The sequence below is a fragment of the Pan troglodytes genome, chromosome 1, assembly GCF_028858775.2.
Source record: "Pan troglodytes isolate AG18354 chromosome 1, NHGRI_mPanTro3-v2.0_pri, whole genome shotgun sequence".
Lineage (NCBI taxonomy): Eukaryota > Metazoa > Chordata > Mammalia > Primates > Hominidae > Pan > Pan troglodytes.
This window is the reverse complement of record NC_072398.2, coordinates 7,030,912-7,053,503: the sequence shown is the minus strand read 5'-3', so window position 1 is coordinate 7,053,503 and position 22,592 is coordinate 7,030,912. Positions and strand designations below refer to the sequence as shown.

At 40.1% G+C, this 22,592-nt stretch overlaps 1 protein-coding gene across 6 annotated transcripts in view; it reads right to left on the bottom strand.

Moving 5' to 3' along the window:
- Positions 1-22,592, bottom strand: part of PLD5 (phospholipase D family member 5) — a 447,689-nt gene that overhangs the window by 32,846 nt on the left and 392,251 nt on the right. For all 6 annotated transcript variants that reach the window (XM_054660981.2, XM_063790086.1, XM_514306.9 and 3 more), the window contains one exon: positions 8,609-8,806. In XM_054660981.2, the coding sequence (XP_054516956.1) occupies positions 8,609-8,806 (198 nt within the window). The remainder of the gene's footprint in view (positions 1-8,608; positions 8,807-22,592) is intronic.

Below are 22,592 nucleotides of genomic sequence, written 5' to 3'. Positions count from 1 at the left end.
AGAGCCAGAGAAGAAGGATGTTCTGAAAGATTTAAGCAAAATGAAAAAAAGAGGCAAATTCTGCTTGAGGCATTTTTCTCCTGTTGCTTGAGGTGGTTTTCATCTTATAAAAATATGGTGTTTGTAGATGGAGTTGCTGTAGAAAGGGAAAGATGTGTTTGGTTTTCTCATTATTTTTCCACTGGACAGGACTGAAAATAGTGTTTCCCACAGTTGCTGTTTTACTTTGACAAGCGATACGCTGTGACAAGTATCACATAAATAATGCCAGGGGCATTATAATGGGACATAAATAATGCCAGGATGTTTAGGACCAAAAGGCTGAATAAACAGATTTTTGGAACTGCCTGGAATGAATGGTAGTATTGGGCGGTCAGAGTTCTTCCTCACCAATTATGTCTGGAACAACTCCCTACACTGCACAGTAGGAGTCCCCACCCCGGCTTAGAGGTTTGTGAGATGGAGCTGTTGGACTGGATGCCCACCTTAGAAGGGGCATAGGGGTAAGGAAGGAGCATGCTGAGGATCACACACCTTCCAGGTTTCCTCACACAGAAAGTCCTCTTGGCAGGTGATCATGAGCAAGATGAGTCGGTTTTTTAAAAAAGAATTTCAACTTTTATTTTAGACTCAGGGGGTACAGGTGCAGGTTTGTTACATGGATATATATTATGTGATGCTGAGGTTTGAGGCACAACTGATCCCGTCACCCAGGTAGTGAGAATAGTACTCAATAGTTTATCCACCTGTGTCCCCTTCCTTCCTCACATGCGCTAGTGGTCCTCAGTGTTTAGTGTTGCCATCTCTATGTCCATGAGTAACCAATGTTTACCTCCCACTTATAAGTGAGAACATGGTATTTGGTTTTCTGTTCCTGCAGTGATTTGCTTAGAATAATGGCCCCTAGCTGCACCCACATTGCTGCAAAAGACATGATTTTATTCTTTTTTATGGTTGCATAGTATTCCATGGTGCATATGTACCATATTTTCTTTACAGGATGAGTTTTTGATAGTTTATTTTTCTTTTGGAATAAGGATGAACTTCAAGTCTGTTTTTTAAAGGTAGTCCTACACTCCTCTGTCATCAGCATACAGATATACAGATACTCCATCTGTCACCAAGATAGAAAGCGTGTGCCTCTGCAGGGTTTCCTGGGTCTGTCCCTCCTCTTACTCTTGATCACTCAGTAAGTTTCCCTCACTTGGGCACTAGTGCTGCTTTCAGGGATGTTCTAACATCTTTCTAACTCATTGCCTTATCTCTGAGATGTTTAAAAACAAATATACATCACTCCCAGGATGAACTGACTCCTGGTTTCTCAGAATCCAGCTTGAACTCATTGGGAGGGGTGTATCCATGGTCCTGTGTCTCTGCCTCCTTCATTTGCCAACTCCCATCCTGTCTGTGACCCCAAATGCAAGTAATTACCAGTCCACGGCTGTGCCCTCATCATGTCTGACTCTGGGCATCTCTGCTCATGCCGGCTTCTCTGGCTGATGTGTCTTTATTTTTGTCTATCAAAGTCCTACTAATTCTGTTCTCTGAATTCCAGCTCAAATGTGATCTCCTCCATGAATTTTTTTTTTTTTTAGATGGAATCTTGCTCTGTTGCCCAGGCTGGACTGCAGTGGTGCAATCTCAGCTCACTGCAACCTCCACCTCCCGGGTTCAAGTGATTCTCCTGCCTCAGTCTCCTGAGTAGCTGGGATTATAGGCACCCGCCACTACACCTGGCTAATTTTTGTATTTTAGTAGAGACAGGGTTTCACCATCTTGGCCAGGCTGGTCTTGAACACCTGACCTCATGATCCACCTGCCTCGGCCTCCCAAAGTGCTGGGATTACAGGAATGAGCCAACATGCCTGGCAATGAAGTTGTTTTTAAATCTCCAATCAAAGGTTGCTTTTCCCAACCCTGTACTCCCATACTATTTATTTCTTTTGCCTTTTCTTTTTTTACCATCATAACCATTTTTAAGTGTACAGTTCAGTGGATTTTAGGGATTGTATGTTACTCATTTTCCTATGCCATTAAAAATATTCAAATTATTTAATTCCCTTAGCGTGTTGGCTCTGCTTTAAAGGTTCTTTGGTTAATGTGGAGAAGCTGAAGATCTTTGCTCCAGATGGGCTCTCAGAAGCCCGACTCTGAAATGTGTCCAAATGCTCACATTTCTGTTTCAGTTAGGAACTCCCTGAATTTCACTGCTTTTTCCAAAACCAGATTTTGGTTTTGGGGAGGAACAAATGTAGGCAGAGTTATCTGTGGTCTCTTTACATTTGCTATTATCTTACAAGTATAGACACTGTGGCCATAATTTAGAGGAAAGAGCATGGGCTTTGGTGATACAGGCCAGACTCCAGCACTTAGAACCTGGGGCATCTTGGTGTGTCCCTTACACTTTTTGAGCCTCTGTTTCCTAATGGGGTTAATGAAAATAACACACCTTTCATACTGGTTTGCCTTGAAGCTCAAATAAATGAATGGCCTGTTTGCTGGCTGGGTTCCATGCCCCTCTTCTGTGTGTGCTTTCATTCAATCAGCAAATATTCCTAGGCTCTGGTCTAGGAAGGGGACATACATCAGTGACCAAGACAAGATCCCTCCTTTGTGGAACTTCATTCTAGCGCATGTTACATGGCATTGCATTCATCTGTCTATGTGTTTAGCCACTTGCTTGTGAGCTGCCTGGTTGTGTATCTCTGGCATCTTGTGCCATGCACATATTATATGCTCAATACATACTTATGGAACGAATGTGAAAGTGCTTCATAAATGCATAAATGTTGGAGGTTTGTCTGTTGGAGTCTGTTGCTTCAATCTGGGTATTTCCAAACCTGTGTCAACAGATGTTTACAAGCACTTACCTGCCTTATTGCTTCCTGTGTTCCCACTGCCTGACACAATGGCAGGTGCTCCAGCTCCATGTGTTTATGAAGGAAATGCATAATTATTTGTATCAGTCCCCTTGCACCTGGGGGCTGAGTGGTACTTTGCTATGTGTTCTAGAGTCTTCTACCTTTAAAAATAGTGCCTGGATAGACTAGTGGCTGTAAAATGTCTACCCAGAATAGAAATGAATAAACAATAACACAAAAGAATGAGCTGGCAGAGGAAGTTAAGTAGTTCCAACTGTTTAATTAAAGAGAGGGCTAAGTTTCCCTCTCATCACTCCTGAATTAATTTTCCGAGCCTTGTGCTGTGTACTTCTTTGTTCCATAGTAAAGTAGAAGAAGAGGGAAAATACAGTTCCTCTTCACTATTCCAGCTCTGTGGCAATCTTTTACCAGTCAAGAGCTCTTGAGGGACCTGACTTCTAGGTTAATCTGGGTTTGTCTCTGAGATCAGTAGGCACCATATGAATGTAATTTATTTTGCATACTCATTAAATAATCACCTTGTACGGACCTTAGCAGGTTTTTAATTATTTCATTAACAGTTTCATGGTTTTAAAAAAGTATATACTCTATTTGTAGAATATATATGTTCAAATATAATTAAATATGAAAAGACAACCCATGGAATGAAAGAAATAAAATATTGGCAAATCATATATTTAAACCAGTCACCTGAACCCAGGAATTTTAGGCCAGCCCCAACAACATAGTAAGACCTTGTCTCTATAAAAAATCATATTTCTGTTTAAGGGACTTGTATACAGACTATATAAAGAACTCTTATAACACAAATTTTTTAAATAACTTAATTTAAATGGGCAAAAGATTTCATATTTGATAGATATTTTGTGTCTCTTCTTTAAAGAAGAGATACAAATGGCCGATAAGCACGCTAAAATATTTAATTCAAAACAAAAATAAGATTACATTTTATACCCTCGAGTAGAGCTAAAATAAGACAGAAAATATCAAGTGTTGCCGAGGATGTGGAGAAATCAAAACTCTCATATATTGCTGGTGGGATTGTAAAATGGTGCTGCCAATTTGGAAAACAGTTTGGTAGTTTCTCAAAATGTTCAACATAGAGTTACCAGATTATCCAGTAAATCCACTCCTATGTATAAACTCGAATTAAAAACAGCTATTCACATAAAAACCTATACATGAATATTTATAGCAGCACTATTTACAATAGCCAAGAAATAGTAGTAGTACAAATGCCCATCTGTTGACAGATGGGTAAACAAAGTGTGGAATATCCATACAATGGAATTATTTAACCATAAAAAGAATAAAGGCAGTATTGGCCCATGCTACAATATGGATAAACCTTGAAGGCATTATGTTAGGTGAAAGAAGCAATCACAAAAAACTACACAGTATATGATTCCATTTATATAAAATATCCAGAAAAAGGCAGATTCATAAAGAAAAAGTAGACTGGTGGTTGCCAGGGACTGAGATAAGGGAAAATAGTGACTGCTAATCAGTATGGGGTTTTTTCTTTGTGGTGAAAAAAAGTTCTAAAATTAGATTGTAGAAATGGTTGCAAAACTGTGACTATACTCAACCCCACTAAATTGTATGCTTTATTTTTTATTTTTATTTTTTGTATTTTTAGTACAGACGGGGTTTCACCATGTTGGCAAGGTTGGTCTTGAGCTGCTGACCTCAAGTGATCAGCCAGCTTTGGCCTCTCAAAGTGCAGGGATTACAGGAGTGAGCCACCATGCCCAGCCTGAATTGTATACTTTAAAAGGGTAAATTTTATGGTGTGTAAATTACATCTCTGTAAGGCTGTTAAACTAATTTACAATATATGCAGAAGGTTCTAAAGAGGAATGTGATGCAGTATTTTTCCATAGCAGCATCAAGTTCTATTTAATGTCAGCCCTCACTCACTAAATACATCTCCATATACATGACTGACAGGTGACTTAACTGAACAATAAACAAGAAATGAAATCTGTCTAACATCTAGATCAATAAAAACAGACCTTGAACTAGTCTTTTATCTTGGAAAGCAATTGCTTAAGCTTAAAGGCTCCAAAAAGAAACCTACAAGACAGAAACAGCCAACTATTGTTCCCATCCTCCAATTTCAATGGGAAATGCAAGAAAATTAGAATTATCTGGCCCAAGTTACTAGAAATTACACAGTGAAATCTAAGTGCCTATTTGTGTTCCACGAAAAAACTGGAAATAATCTATATTTGTATCATAAGTTAAAATTTATATCTAACTATGCTAAGTTATCAATTATCTAAAATCTAACTTGGAGAATGGTTATTAAGGTCTTCAAATACTCTTTATGTATGTGTTCAACTTAGTCTTGAGACAATCAGCTTATAAAAATACACTATTTTAAGATACAACAAATATATTGAATTAAATTCGTCTTGGCATTTGTCTGGCATATATTACTGAGAAAACTGTATGCATTCTGGAGCTTTCTATTAATATTACTACTAATAAAACCTATCCAACATTCATTGCTGCTTTTAGCTAGCACTAAGTGAAGTATTGGGAATACCAATGATGAAGAGGATATATTAATAGTAGATGATCTGCAGAGTCTAATAAAATGGTGGGAAAGATGGTTATAAATAAATAGTTATAAAAGTTATAATAGAAGGGAGTTCAAGGAGCTCTGTCTGAATGATATCAATTCCAATTGCAGGGTTTTCTGACTGTTTTTGTACCTGTAGGATTTTATACCTCTCCAGAAATGGTGTTCAATCAATATCTGTTGAATTGAAATTCAAAGGCAGGCTTGATATTATTAAAAAATAGAAAATTAAACAGGAAGTTAAAATAAGTAAATAAAAAAAGAAAGTAAACTAGAAATATCATTTGACCCAGCCGTCCCATTGCTGGGTATATACCCAAAGGATTATAAATCATGCTGCTATAAAGACACATGCACACGTATGTTTATCGCGGCGCTATTCACAATAGCAAAGACTTGGAACCAAGCCAAATGTCCATCAATGATAGACTGGATTAAGAAAATGTGGCACATATACACCATGGAATACTATGCAGCCATAAAAAAGGGTGAGTTCATGTCCTTTGTAGGGACATGGATGAAGCTGGAAACCATCATTCTCAGCAAACTATCGCAAGGACAGAAAACCAAACACCGCATGTTCTTACTCATAGGTGGGAACTGAACAATGAGAACACATGGACACAGGGAGGGGAACATCACACACCGGGGCCTGTCATGGGGTGGGGGGAGGGGGGAGGGATAGCATTAGGAGATACACCTAATGTAAATATGAGTTAGTGGGTGCAGCACACCAACATGGCACATGTAGACATAGGTAACAAACCTGCACGTTGTGCACATGTATCCTAGAACGTAAAGTATAATTTAAACAAAAGAAAAGGTATTACACAGTTTAAAAAACTACCCAAAGAAATGTCTCACAGCTCTTTTTGTGGTGAACTCTTTAAGAAAAAGCCACTTATGAATTTGCCCTAGAAAATAACAAAGGTATCGAATTGTAGTAGATTTTACTAAAGGCCTGAGACCACTCTCTCTGGGAAATACATTAGCTTTAAAATCAACAAAAAACTGACTCTTTCCCTGTTTAAGGGTTAGTATGTAAATGTATGCAACAACCATATTCACTTATCTCCAAGGTTGAAACTGTAAATTCAAAATCCAGTGATTATTCAAAATTTGTTCATTAATTCATCTATTTTTTGCTATTTCCAATTTGTTTTTCTACTGGATCTGATCAAGCGATCCACGCTTGGCATGTAGTGTCACCCTGTGGCCCTCTGGATTAAAGGTTCCTTGGCAAATTTTCTATTGCTGCTCATCCACAAATTAGGAATACTCCTTGGCCTCCTGGTCTTATAGGGTCATCTTGAGATGAATTGAAAATGTCTATATAATTTATATTTATATTTATTAGTAAAATGCCCTATAATATGCTACTTGCTACTCCATTCTTGACCTCCTCCATACGAAAATGTTATTTTACCTCCAGCTGATGAACATCCTTCATAGTCTATTTTCTGCTCTTCACATTAATGCGAATTTGTTATTTAAGACAACTTGAACTTTGTGTTTTCTTTCTATTGTTACACTTCTAAATTTTCTGCTGGTGTTTTCCTTTGAACAGGCAAAAAGGATACAATTCACTTTATCTTCAATAAAATGCTGTTTAGTGACAAAAAAGTTGTTGGCATAAAAGCACCAATATCAGCCAAGGTTGAAATAGCAATATTAAATTGGGAGCATTACTTAGAGAAGTTGATCTGAACATCAGGATAATTTCAGAAGCTTGCTTCAAATAAAAATTCTAAGATCTCATCTCAGATCCAGTGGATAAGATCCTGGGTGGGGACAGGGGACACTGTAAATCTGCACTTTAAGCATACTTTGTAGCCAATTCTTAAGTACAGTAAGTCCTCACTTAATGATGCCAACAGGTTCTTGAATACTATGACTTTAAGCAAACTGTTGTATAATGAAAACAATTGTACCGTAGGCTAATTGATATAAACGAGAGTTGCTATGGCTTATTTCTGGTCCCCAAAACAGCATCAAACTTCTAAAGACCAAAACACTTTGAATATTAAACATTGAAACAAATATGAGGTATACATACATTTAAGAAAGACTAATAAAAACAAGTGAAATAATTATTTACCCTCTTACTCCAGTTCAGGGTCACGGGTGGCCAGAGCCCCTCGCAGCCGGGACCCCTGTGGACAGGATGACATCCCATCGCAGGACACACTCACACACACATTCACACTCGCTCACACTGGGACCACACAGATCAGCCAGTTCATTCCACTTGCACAGCTCTGAGATGTGGGAGGAAACAGGAGTACCCGGCAAAAGCCAACACAGACAGGTGGAGAACGTGCAAACTCCACACACACAGTGGCCCCAGCCGAAAATCAATTGTTTTTTTTCTTATCAACATGATAATGGGCATTGAACAAAACGATGTTATTGAAGGATCTACTGTACTACAGTTTGAGGACTAGGACTGTAGGCCCAGATATTTACATTGCCCCTTTCCAGTAACATCTCTGGATAGCTGTGGCATGTGCCTAGCTGGGTGGTGGACTGGGAAGGTGAGGGTGGGTGGAGGGTGTGGCTAATGGTTCTTAGCAGAGTCAGAGGCCCGAAGCTGTGCAAGGAGCACTGTCCTGTTGTGTGGGCCTCTTGCCTGCTTGCCCCAACCAGGTACAGCAGCTCTGCTTTTGTCTGATCTATACACTGAGATTCCCTCAGATTTGTCTCATCAAAGGGTTCTGATAAAAACAAGTCTGAAAAATCAATGTAGGGCATTGAAAATAGGCTAACAGGCTCTGGTGTCAGAAGAGCTGGGTGCTGGCTCCGCTCTTAGCATGTCCCATCGAATGGGCTTTTTGCTAGTAGGTAAGGTCGATACCTTCATTTGCAAAATGGACACAACCCCATACCTAGCTTACAGGGTGATTGAGGGAATCAAATCAGATAACTCAAGGTATCTGACACAAGGAATGATGATCAAGATTTATTATGTTTGAGGGTATGATTGCGTGTAAGGGTGGACGCATTTTAACTCTTCACGTCATGGGATAGAACCACTGTAATTCATTTTTGCCCAATACGAGATCACACTTAAACATTCCAACTTAATAAAGAGCCTTTGGAGGAAGAGGGAGAAGGGGAGGAGAAGGGGAAAACAACTCACCGATACAAATGCTTGAGATTTGGTTTCATTCAACTGAAGTTGCAATTTCTTTTCATTGTCATAGACTCCATAGAGTCTTTTGGACCAGGTTTGAGGCACTCTGCTTTTGAATTTTAATGAACTATATAGAGCAAATATCCTTTGTAAATCTAGGACCAGGCAGCTGCAGTTGTAGAAGATGACACCGAGTTCTTTCATCTGTGAAATTAAAATTGAAAGCATCAATGCCATGTGTGTCTTTTGGTGTTATTTTCAGAGAAAAAAGGAATGCATAAGAATGAGGTAGTTGTGACATCTTTTTTCTTGCATTTGAAGTAAGTAGATATAGTTACATTATGGTACATAGAGGTGATATGTTATAAAAATGCTAAATATTTAAGTAAAATTTTGCTGGTTTTTTGTATTAGGTCTCTAATTTTCTTATAGTCATCTATAATTTCTTATATTCATCTATACTTTTCATATCAGCTCTTCAGATTTGTTTCCTTAACACTTTTTTTGTATGAATCATTCAATCAGGTGGCAAGAAAAAGGTCAATTTTACTTGCAACATAACCGAATGGCTGGAATCATGGATTCTGGAGTCAGACTGCCTGGATTGAGGTTCTGTTAATAGCTCCACAACTTTCTAGCTGTGTGACTTTGAACAACATACTTAATTTCTGGGCCTCAGCTTCTTCTTCCATAAAATAGAGATAATAGTATTTATTTCATATGTTGCTATGAGAATTGAAATGGTTAATACATATAAGAAGTGTCTATCACATGGTAATCACTAGCAGTATGTTAGTAATTATTATTCTTATTAACGTTACACAAGCCTTAAGAGTAATAGACCAATAGCATCTTAAAAGACCACAGAGATCATTTTGTCCACCTCTCTCAAGGCGTGGATGAGGAAAGTAAAGCTCACACAAATAAGTAAAAATACTAGCCCCAAGTTAGAGATTTAGTCAGTGGTAAATTAAGAATTGAGTGCAGGTTTTCTGACCCCTAATCAAATACACTCAGGAACATAGCTATACTGGCTTCGGTTGAGTCCAGTATCCCTTTGCAAAAATTACAGATGATTTTTAATTTAGTCAATGAAACTATACAATGTGAAATTTTGGTCATTAAAGAACAGCACACAAAAATACATGCTTTCTATGACTTGAACACCCAGTGAGGGGTTATTAGGGAAACCTTGGCTCTCTAAAGACCCGGGGCCCACTGATAGTAAACTCCCTTTTTATCCCTTCCTTAAGCCCTTCCCCAAGACTCTTTACTCAGGATGATAGGAGAGGTCATCTACCATGTATGAACCTGTCTCTCTTTGCTCCCAGGACTCCCCAGTACAACATGTCCCGGAGATCTTTTCATGTTCCTCTGTACAGATTTGTCATCCTTTTCCAGCTCCATGGTAACCACAGGATAGATGGACACAAGTTGTTTAACCCACTGATAGACTTCATTCCTATACTTTCCCTAATGCAAAAATAAAACAATGAGCATCCTGATATATCTTTGTGCACCTTTAATATAGATTCCTAGAGTGAGATGTACAGACACATTAAGGACTATTAGCGGTTAAGTGAAAGGAGATAGAGCAGGTAGGGCATATCAGGCATGTGCGAAAGGACTGAGGCTAACCAAGGAGGTGAAAGATCTCTACAAAACACTGCTGAAAGAATAGATGACACAAACAAATGGGAACACATCCCAAGCTCATGGATGGGTAGAATCAATATTGTGAAAATGACCATACTGCCAAAAGTAATCTAGAAATTCAATGCAATTCCCATCAAAATACCACCATCATTCTTCACAGAACTAGGAAAAACAATTCTAAAATTCATATGGGACCAAAAAGTCTGCATAGGCCAAAGCAAGACTAAGCAAAAAGAACAAATCTGGAGGCATCACATTACCTGATTTCAAACTATACTGTAAGGCCACAGTCACCACAACAGCATGTTACTGGTATAAAAATAGGCGCATAGACCAATGGAACAGAATAGAGAATCCAGAAATAAGCCCAAATACTTACAGCCAACTGATCTATGACAATGCAAACAAAAACATAAAGTGGGGAAAGGACACGCTATTCAACAAATGGTGCTGGGATAATTGGCAAGACACTGTAGGAGAATGAAACTGGATCCTTATCTCTCACCTTGTACAAAAATCAACTCAAGGTGGGTCAAAGGCTTAACTCTAAGACCTGAAACCATAAAGATTCTAGAACATAACATTGGAAAAACCCTTCTAGACATTGGCTTAGGCAAGGATTTCATGAACAAGTACCCAAAAGCAAATGCAATAAAAACAAAAATAAATAGCCGGGACTTAATTAAACTAAAGAGCTTTTGCATGGCAAAAGGAACAGTCAGCAGAATAAACAGACAACTCACAGAGTGGGGGAAAATCTTCACAATCTATACATCTGACAATGGACTAATATCAAGAATCTACAATGAACTCAAATTAGCAAGAAAACAACCCCATAAAAAAGTAGGCTAAAGACATGGATAGACAATTCTCAAAAGAAGATATACAAATGGCCAACAAACATATGAAAGAGTGCTCAACATGACTAATGATCAGGGAAATGCAAACCAAAGCCACAATGTGATACCACCTTACTCCTGCAAGAATGGCTATAATCAAAAAATAAAAAAATAATAGATGTTGGTGTGGATGTGACGAACAGGGAACACTTCTACACCGCTGGAGGGAATGTAAACTAGTACAACCACTATGGAAAACAGTGTGGAGATTCCTTAAAGAATTAAAAGTAGAACTACCATTGGATCCAGCAATCCCACTACTGGTATCTACCCAGAGGAAAAGAAATCATTATACGAAAAAATACTTGCACATCCATGTTTATAGCAGCACAGTTTGCAACTGCAAAAATGTGGAGCCAACCCAAATGCCCATCAATCAACGAGTGGATAAAGAAACTGTGATATATATGCATATGTTGGAATACTACTCAGCCATAAAAAGGAATGAATTAATGGCATTCACAGCAACCTGGATGGGATTGGGGGCCTATTATTCTAAGTGGAGTAACTCAGGAATGGAAAACCAAACATCGTATGTTCTCACTCATATGTGGGAGCCAAACTATGAGGATGCAAAGGCATAAGAATGATATAACAGACTTTGGGGACTAGGGAGACATGGGGGAAGGGAAGGGGGTGAGGGATAAAAGGCTACAAATTGGGTTAAATGTACACTGCTTGGGTGATGAGTGCACCAAAATCTCACAAATCACCACTAAAGAACTTGTGTAATCAAATACCACCAGTTGCTCAAAGACTTATGGAATATAAATAAATATAACAAAATCAATGCTATTCAAGCCTAGTAGAGCCAGAGATAGGCCCCCATGAAAGCAGATATCAAGGGAATCATTTGACTTTTGAGTCCAAAAGGCAAATTCAGTGGCCATAGTTCACTTTTACTATGTTCAGGTCTCTCTGATTTCCTTTGGTTTCTCCACGTCAGACCCGTGGTGTTTTCAGGTCATTTGCTCACACATGGCAAACACTAATGCTTGGAAAACTGCTCAAAGCTTGGATGAGAATATGCTATTTAAAGTCAGGCATGGGAGGATTGTTTGTTCAAAAACAGTCTGGGCAATATCGCGAGACCATGTCTTTACAAAAAAATAAAAAATGAGCTTGGTGTGGAGGCACAAATCTGTAATCCCAGCCACTTGGTCGGCTGAGGTGGGAGGATCCCTTGAGCCCAGGAGTTCAAGGCTGCAGTTTACAGTGATTGCCCTACTGCACTCTAGCCTGGGCAACAGAGCAAGATCCTGTCTCAAGGAAAGAAAGAAAAAAAAAAAAACCATGCTATTTCCCCATCCACCTTGTTTCTCAGAAGTATTTGTCTGCTAATCTTCATGTGGATGTTTGCCCTCTCTACTGAGGCTGGGGCAGATAAAAGGCAAAGGCAGTGGCCGTGGATCACAGCAGCTGCCCCTGCCACACTCCCTGCTGACTCTCTCCTGATGTGTAGAATGATATTAAATGAAGTAGTCACAGCACGTTCGGGCTGCTGTTGAAGACGAAAATCAAGCAAACAAAAACAACTATTGCAAGCTTCACCAATCTGAAGAAAGACAACTGCTCTTCAATATGATAGGATGTGATTATTCTGGATAACTATTATTTTGAAAATTGACACCCAGAAGGGTACCAGGATGCCAACTCTGATAGCTCCTCCCTGCCCAGGGAGCACAGAAACTAGAGAGAGACCAATATGGCCTAGTTAGAACGTAGCAAGTCACCTATGGAGCAGGCTCTGGAGACAGACTAGCTCCACCACGGGCAAGGCACTTCAGCTCTTCACTTCCTCCATCCGAAGACTGGTATATTTCATAAGATTGCTGTGAAGAATAAATGAAAAGGCACAGGCAAATATTAGCTCAGTGCCTGGCTCAAACCGCATTAGCTAATGGAAAATTGGGAAGAGGAACATAAAAACGCTTCTGTAATGGCACCATCATTCTGAGTGATGTTTGTCCCTTTAGGCAGGATCAGATGGAGGGAAGAATATTTATGAACATTCTCAGCATGTATCTACCCCAAGACTCTCCTTATGAACCATTTATCACCATCAAGATGCAACTGGGCACAGTCTCCCTGGGTACTGTCTAGATTTTCTCCGATTTTTAATAACTCTATTCTAAACAAAGATTTAGTGTTCCATTTCCCCTGTCGCATAAACTAAGCTGCTGATTGCTGCGAGGTTTTATTTGCAACCCCTGACATCATTCCATTCTGTGGCTACATTACAGCTTTAGGACCTGGAGACAAGGCTGGAAGCCAAGCACTGCCCTCTAGAGATGTAAAGAGAATTACATTTCCTCTGAATATCTTCCTCCACCCTAGAATGACTCAAGCCCATTTCTAGTTTTACGTATTAGTTCAGGCTGCTGTTGATGATGGAAAAAAAACCAACCAAACAAAATGGAACAAAACTGGCTTTTGTTTTGCAGCTTTTTCGCCCACAGCAAGAAATTCAGGACAGATTTATGACAAATTTTAAAATGCTGGCAATGGGAAAAATAATATAGAGATCTGGGTTGCTGATGAATTTCTATGTCTAGATTATCAAAGGGAAAAGAAGCTGAAGGTCTGATTGATTTGCTGACAAATTCTTAATTTTTAAAAATGAACTTGAGTACAAGGCTGTTTTGTCACGTGGATATTTTGCTCAGTGGTGAAGTGGGGACTTTTATTGTAACCATCATCACCTGGATAGTATACATTGTACTCATTAATTTCTCATCCTTCATCCTGCTCCTATGCTCTCACCCTTCTGAATCTCCAATGTCAATTATTCTACTCTCTATGTCCATGTGTACACACTATTTAGCTTCCACTTATAAGTGATAATGTGTGGTGCTTGATTTTGCATTTCTGAGTTGTTTCACTTAAGATAGTGGCCTCCAGTTCCATCCATGTTGCTATAAAAGACATGATTTCATTCTTTTTTGTGGCTAAATAGTATTCCATTATGTATATATACCACATTTTCTTTATCCAATCATCTGTTGATGAACATCTTTTTTTTTTTTTTTGAGATGGAGTCTCTGTCGCCCAGGCTGGAGTGCAATGGAGCGATCTTGGCTCACTGCAACCTCTGCCTCCCAGGTTCAAGTGATTCTCCTGCCTCAGCCTCCCAAGTAGCTGTGATTACAGGCTCCCGCCACCACATGTAGCTGATTTTTGTATTTTGAGTAGAGACAGGGTTTCACCACGTTGGCCAGCCTGGTCTCAAACTCCTGACCTCAGGTGATCCACCCGCCTTGGCCTCCCAAAGTCCTGGGATTACATGCATAAGCCACCGCACCAGGCCTGTTGATGAATACTTTGATTCCACATCTTTGCTACTGTGAATTGGGCTATGATAAACATACAAAGGCACCTTTCTTTTTGATATAATGACTTCTTTGGCTATGCGTAGATACACAGTAGTGGGATTGCTGGATCGAATGGTAATTCTATTTTTAGTTCTTCGAGAAATCTCCACACTGTTTCCATAGAGGTTGTATTAACTTACATTCCCACCAACAGTGTATAAGGATTCCCTTTTCTCCATACCCTCACAAACATCTATTATTTTTTGAATTTTAAATAGTTATCTGAGGACTTGCCAAGGATCAGCCCTCTGCCTGGCGATAGGTTGCTCAGCCCTGTCCAGCCTCTGTGGCCGACCACACACCACAGAGCATCCTGATGAGCTGCTCTGACTTCCTAGTTCAATCACACAGTTGATTTATGCAGTCAAAAATAAGTTAAATGATTGACTGAATGGTTCAACCGTTTGAAGAAAATCATCCTGAAAAAGCTGGATATTTATAGCTAATTATTCTTTGGAAGAGATCGATTTCTTTTTTTTTACAAAGTGGGCATATTGTTAGTGATGAACCCATGGAGCTGAGAGAGGCTTAATTAAGGTCTCAACAACTGTAGTCCACTGTCAAGAAGCTGTTATCAGGATAGTCATTTTATTGAAAACTCAAGTTATGGCCGGGCGCGGTGACTCACACCTGTAATCCCAGCACTTTGGGAGGCCGAGGTGGGCGGATCACTAGATCAAGAGATGGAGACCATCCTGGCCAACATGGTGAAACCTCATCTCTACTAAAAATACAAAAAAATTAGCTGGGCATGGTGGCTTGTGTCTGTAATCCCAGCTACTTGGGAGGCTGAGGCAGGAGAATTGCTTGAACCTGGGAGGCAGAGGTTGCAGTGAACCAAGATCGTGCCACTGCACTTCAGCCTGGCAACAGAGTGAGACTCTGTCTCAAAAAAAACAACAGCAAAAAAACTCAAGTTATGTCAGTGGTTCCGTTCTCTCTCTTGCACTATGACATTTTGAAGTACGGGGGACTTCGGTGGGAGTGTTTGGGTTTCATACAATCCAAGGAGATGTTAGTTGTCCCTATGTGGTTGATTGATAACAAGAGAAGCAATGCTAATTAATTATAGTGCTCGCTGTGCTCCAGGTACTGTTCTCAAGGCTTCATATGTCTACATGCATTTAAACCTCACAACAACCCATTTCACAGTAAGAAAACCGAGGTACAAAGAGATTAAGGGTCTTCAAGAAAGCTGATACAAGAATACTCAAAAATGAGTTTAATGTTTCATCTTCAGGAAGGATTATTTGCCAAGTGAAGCACTGGCAAGACTAGGCATTCCCTGTGGGTGGGGGCCATGTCCTACTTGCCATGTGCTTGTCCTCCTCTTTCTGCCTAGGTGTTTTGGGTTTCAAAATAAAAATAAGAATTAGGAGAAGCACGTAATTACACCAGAAAAGTATTTTTCTTTCTTTCTTTCTTTTTTTTTTTTTTTTTTTGAGACGGAGTCTCATTCTGTCACCCAGGCTGGAGTGCAGTGGCGCAATCTCGGCTCACTGCAACCTCTGCCTCCCGGGTTCAAGCGATTCTCCTGCCTCAGCCTCCCGAGTAGCTGGTACAGGAGCACGCCACTATGCCTGGCTAATTTTTTATTTTTAGTAGAGATAGGGTTTCACAATCTTGGCCAGGATGGTCTTGAACTCATGACCTCAGGTGATCTGCCCACCTCAGCCTCCTAAAGTGCTGTGATTACAGGCATGAGCCACCACGCCCAGACTTTTATTTCTTATTTTGTCAAAATTAGTGAAAGGTGGTCATCAAAGAGAATGCAGTGAGTGGGGGGGAAAATCATTTTTAGCTAGGTCATGAGAGGCAGCATAAAGAGAGACAGCGTTTGGTGGGTTTTATTAGTGATGTGGAAACCAGCGCGGGTGTCTGATGGATGCTGTTGTCATCAGAATGGAGAGAGGAGAGACATTAGCACCGTTCTTTGCTGTAATTCAGAATAATTAATATGAGTTAGCTCAAGAAAGCTCAATTTATCATTTACAGATGCCCAGTTTGTTGTTTCCATGATTTTATAGAAATGTGAACAAGTATTTCTTTAATTTTCTTGACAAAGACAAAAGAACCTGCAACTGGGAGCAGCTCACATGCATCCAGTTAGCTGCTGATTTATATTCTGAGTTGCTGCAGGAAATTTAATTACTAGGAGCTCTAAGTTGATTTTGTTTCTGCCCTCAAGGTGAAATTTTTGTTACGGGGGATAGAAAATCAAGAATTGAATCTTGGGAGCTGAAAGCAGCCTCCTGCTCAGAAATGTGCTTACTCTCCTGCCCCTTCATTCCCACAGTGGGTGGTTTATACCACTTAACTTCTTGATGTCTTATTTTCCATGTCTACCACATGGGAATCATAATGCCTGCCAGAAGGAACATGACTAATTGAAGAGACAGGGGAGGATGTTAGAATCTTAGAGAACAGTTAGTTCAACTTTATTTCAAAATTAAGGATACTGATGAGGCAGCAGAATAGGGCCTGGGGGAAGGGAACCTAAGGCTGATTTGAATCAAAAGGAAAACCCCACCACTCCACACCCAAGTAACAAAAGGATCAGAGGCTATTCCCTTTGCAACCACCCCTCCTTCCCACTCCCCCCTCTTCCCACCCCCGCACACCGCCCACACCCCACACCTTTTCTCTGCATCACACAAGAGAAATGGAAAGTACCTCTGACTGGTCCCCTCCCGCAACCAATCACACCGGTCAGGGGCCTAGTCTTCATTTGCATAGGGGTATAACTTTGTGACTTCACTTCAGCCTCTGATTGGTCACCCTCCCCAACCAATCAGACATTTGCATAGGGTATAATTTTGTAACTTCACTTTAGCCTCTGACTGGTCACAGGAGGCAACCAATCAGACTGGTTGTGGGCCACTATTTCATTTATGTAGGGTGTAAACATATAACCAATGGGAAACCTCTAGAGGGTATTTACACCCCAGAAAATTCTGTAACCAGCACTCTTGAGCTGCTTGCTTGAGCCTGCTCCCACTTTGTGGAGTATACTTTTGTTTCAATAAATCTGTCATTTTTCTTCCATTGCTTTGTTTGCGCATTTTGTCCAATTCTTTGTTCAAAACACCAAGAACCTGGACACCCTCCACTGGTAACACTGAGATGACAAAAGGGGAAGTGACTTGCAAGATCACAGAATAATGTCCCTTCATTCTTCCTTTCCTTCTTTCTTCCTTCCTTCCTTCCCTCCTTTCCTTTCTTCCTCCCTTTCACTGTAGTCAATGCTTCATCTTTTATAAGGATCTAAAAGCTCTCTAAGGGACAATTATTCATTTGGCATCTTTGAATTCTAGCTAGAAGGAATTCACACAACAATTCTTGGCTTTATCTAGGCAAAGGAAAATCAACAGATAAAACCTTGAGTAGAGTAACTGGAGAATATTAATGGGAGGAATCTTAAAGGAATGGGGCCTGAGAGTGAAATGAGATGAAACAAATTGGAAATGCATATCAGTTATTTCTTGCAGTACTTTAATTTCATCATACTTTTTTAAGACAGTTGAAAATTATGCCAAAATGCCATCATGGCTCCTCCTGACCTTCCTGCTTTCTGTCGTCTTAGCTTCTTAATGAGCAGTGAGGAAGTTGAGGTCATTCCAGGTTCAGTGGGTTGTATTTGATTCCCTTTTCAAATCCCTTGAAGAATCTATTCTTTTGACAAAACACTGGGCAAGACCTGAGTGACTGTATTTCCCTTTCAGGTTTGTAAAATAAACATCCCACCCCACTTAGGCAGAGGATATTAACAGAAATGTGCATATTAGCCATTAAGCTTGTTTTTATTTAGGAAGAGATGAAATAATAGGTAGAACAAATATTTCCTAATGGAAAATTTGCCTACAGCCATACTATGCTGAACATGCCTGATCTCTGAAGCTAAGCAGGGTCAGGCCTGGTTAGCCCTTGGATAGGAAGCTGACTGGGGAAGACTGGGTGATGTAGCCTTCAATTTTTTTTAAATAAATAATTAGAAAATTTTAAAAAGTATAAATCTCAGGCTACTTTCCTTTACAGCCAAGTCATCAAATAATGGGAGGCATGGACAAGTGGATGGAATTTAGTGGGTTTCCATTTGTGGATTATAATTCATAAAACACATTCAGTCTTCAGAGTCTAGGAGAAACCTCGAAGTAGGGAAACGCTGTAAAAATGTTCAGAAAAGGGGGATCTTCCTCTTGCCCCAGAGAAATGTTTTTACTTCTGTGTGTTGCTTCTGATTCATTCCTTTGTGATTTAGAGCATTGCTCGCTGGACTTCTCCTCCTCAACAATGCCCTCCCTAGCAGCACTGCTTTTCCCACACATACGCCACAGCAGTGGGAGCAACAAGGGCAAGTCTAGCTTTTTGAAAGGAAACCTGACATCTAGATTCCCAGCACCATTGGTTCTCATAGCTTCCCTGTCCGTGAAGTTCCAGAAACATTGCAGAATGATGAAAGAAGACAGTGTTTCTCCTCTGGTCTGGATGGCCACTGGGCTAGCCTGCAACTCTGAGTGCAATCGCTGCCCATCCAGAAAGTTTTATGTGTCTTAGTGGATAGAGCAAGGACTCAGGATTGAATTCCAGCTCTCCAGCCTTCTTGACTTTAGACAAGTCCCTTAATCTCTTGTGTTTGTAACTGACAAATTCCTTAGCATTTCTGTAAAGTGGGGTAGTAATGAAATTCATAGGGTTGTTGGGATAATTAAATAATTTATTGTTTGTGTGTGTATACAGACATATGTATATATATGCATATGTACATATACAGACATTTATATCTGCACATAAATATGTATATATGTATAATCAGCTTAGGACAATATCTGCTATGTAGAGTAACAGCATTTGCAATTATTAACAGCAGCAATATTATTATAACCGACCAGACATCAGGAGTTATGCTGAGGCACAAGAGCTGGAGTGCACACTTCTGCCATACCTTCTGCCACACCTACACTCTCCAGGAAAAGGGTCACGGACATGCAGTGACCTGCTGCACCCTGCCTATGAAAACTACAAATGCACTTGCCATTCTCTGCTGCTGCCTGACTCAGACAGATTTCCCTTCCTTCTCTTTCTAATTTCAAGAGGAAACTTGCCCATCTACCTGTTTTCCATTTTTCAGCATTGGATGCTGAAATGCAGAGAGCCCTCATAGGATTATTGATGGAAAGATACTGGAGGTGTAAAGTTATCTTCACTTGTAATAGGATGGGCCATTGGCATGAAAATAGTTAACAAGGCTGTCCCAAATACAATCCAGGGTCATGATTGAATCTCAGTTCATATTGTAACTTGGTCCTCCTTATCTCCATCATGACTTTGAGATCCCATCATGACTTTGAGATCCACCCTCTCACTCTCCCAGGGTTTCTACTTTGCCCAGGGCTTTGGCCCAAAGATTAAGTACTTCTACCCTTTTGGAAGCATTAAAAAACATAACTTCCTCCTCCTTTCTACTTCTCACTGACTTACGTCTCCTGTGGCAGGAAGATTGACCTCCCTAGCGAGACGAAGGAATGAATTTAGCATGCAGAGCATTGGCTCTCCTTCTTTAGAGCAGCCTGTTTCCCTGAACTTGTTCCTCGGGGTGGGAGGGCGAGGGAGGAAAGAGCAGCCTGGTCTTTGACTGTTTTGTCCCTACCCTCTGTGGGGACATACACAACCTGCAGATTTGCAGCTGTGACTCCTTTAACTTTGGCAAGTTCGTTTCTGAAAATAGAAGTAGGAGGCACAACTTTGACCACACATCTAACCTGCATTTTCCATTCTGGCTTCATGAGTAACTAACTGATAGTTTGTTCACCATGTCGCTCAACCTCATTCTCCTATGGCTGTTCCCATGAATTTGAATCAGGTGTGAACACTCCAAGGCACTTCCATTCTGCCTTCCATAAGCAAAACATTCAGTTAGAATTTTATAAAGGTGACATCGACCTTTGTGCTGTATTGTAATATACGCTTGACTTACGCCTGTTGCTTGTAGACTGGTCGTATTTTTCATTTTAGTATTCACCATACCCTCCCCATAGTGCTTTGAATGGAGCAGCTGCTCAAGGTGTTCCAATGTCGTTTGAGAAATTGATATTCTAACCTCACAGTATGGGCATGAATATGGAAATACAACCGAGATGAACTGAATCCTTATCTAATCCTTTTGTTAATTTCTAGAGCTAAACTCCCACAAAACACCCAAAGCACTACTCTGCTGAGGCTATGGTACCAGGTGTGTGTTTTTGTAGTGCATCTGACTCCTTTCAATACACATCCAACCAACCTCTCTTTCAAACTTCACGTGGGAATGCTTTAGAAAGTGTCAATATTCAAAAACAGGGTAAGATTTGAAATCTGGGAACCTTATGTAACAATTTCCCATTAAAGGGATCAATGTACTTGCAAAGTGATTGTCTCAAATCAATGTTTCAGTTAATGGAAGGAAGTCATCTTAAGTATCCGGGATGGGAGACAGTCCAATAGCTGCTTGGCAAATGGCTGGTTGAAGGCTATAAAATACAGAACATTTCACTGGGCTTGAACAGGGATAGGTGTGTGGGGCTGAGAAAACTTATGCAGATAGTTTACTATTGTTTCCCCATGAATATAACCTGTGGAGTCCTAATGAGGAAAAAGAAGTCAGTCTGGCAGCAGCAGCGGAAAACAGAAAGAAAAAGGAGATAAGCTACAAATCTGCCTTTCTTCATGGTCCAGGACACATAGCCCTCCTGGGCAAATAACTCACAATCTTCCTATACCCAGCTATCATCAGACACTCAGCTGATTGGAAAATGCAAGTTAGCTCACTGTAACTTTGGCATTATCATTACTGTACGAAGCCCTCTCCAGCACACAGCACAAATACCATCCTATAAAATCCCCAGTAACCCTTTCTCTCTTTGCGCTCAGCTCTTCTCTTTGCGCTCAGCTCTTGCTGGCCTGCCCACTGCTTCCTTGCAACATACTTTCCTACTTTCTCTAATAAATCTGCCTTTCTTTACCTAAAACCGTCTTGGTAAATTCTTTTTTCCTCCCATGCTACTAGCTCCAGATAGTCGCTACCTGCGGCACAACCAATATTGTCTTAAAAAACAGCCACAATAATAACACGTTTTAGGGATATCCTATTTGGAACCAGATTGGCAATCTGATGGGGTGGAAATGTTTCCAGCAATCTTGTAGGGGGAAATGTGTTGAAGATTTTCCATTAGCCAGCCCAGTGTGGTTCGAACTTGCAAGATTCTTTGGGGAGAACCATCCTATAAAGTACAGCCAAGTGTACCATGAGCAGCAGGGCAATAGGATCCCATTGATCATAAACCTGGGCTGAGAGCATCTTCAAACATGCATCAAAGCCACAGAGACACTAAATACCAATGGCAGAGAAAGCCGCTCCTTAAGTATCACCTGATGGGAGAAATGAAAGTAATGCCACTGAATGTGGGGGAAAAAAAAAAGAAAAGGCCAGATGCTTTGTTTGCCCATTTGAAAATTCTCATTTGGATTGAAAATGAAAGTTTAATTATTCAGTTCTTTCCACATGCTTATGGGTTACTAAGACATGGCTGTCATCAATAATTTAAATGAATTAGACGTCTGAGGGTAGTTATAGCACAGAAAGCAGTCTGGTAACCAAACATTACCAGAACAATGTGTGCATACCACATATAATTATCAAATGATAATTTTGCCAATCTTACAAGCAATGCAATTTTTATAAAAAGGTGATGACTGCTTAGTTCATAGACTGGTATCCCAGATTTATAAATAATTTAATCCAATAATTAAATACTGAGCATCTCTCACATACAAGGCACTGTATTAAGAAGCAGGATAAACAATGAGCATGTCCTGATCCCTGAAATATATGTGTGTGCATGGGTGGTTGGGGGATGCAAGAGTGATGGCAGTTGGGAAAGGAGATTAAAAAAACAAGCATAAAATGAGTTATAAAACAAAGCAGAATCTGATAAGCAGCTTAGGGGAAATAGCACCAACATTCTGTAGGATTCAAGTAAGGGAAATATTGCATTAGATTAGAAGGGATTTTTTTTTTTCAGAGTCACA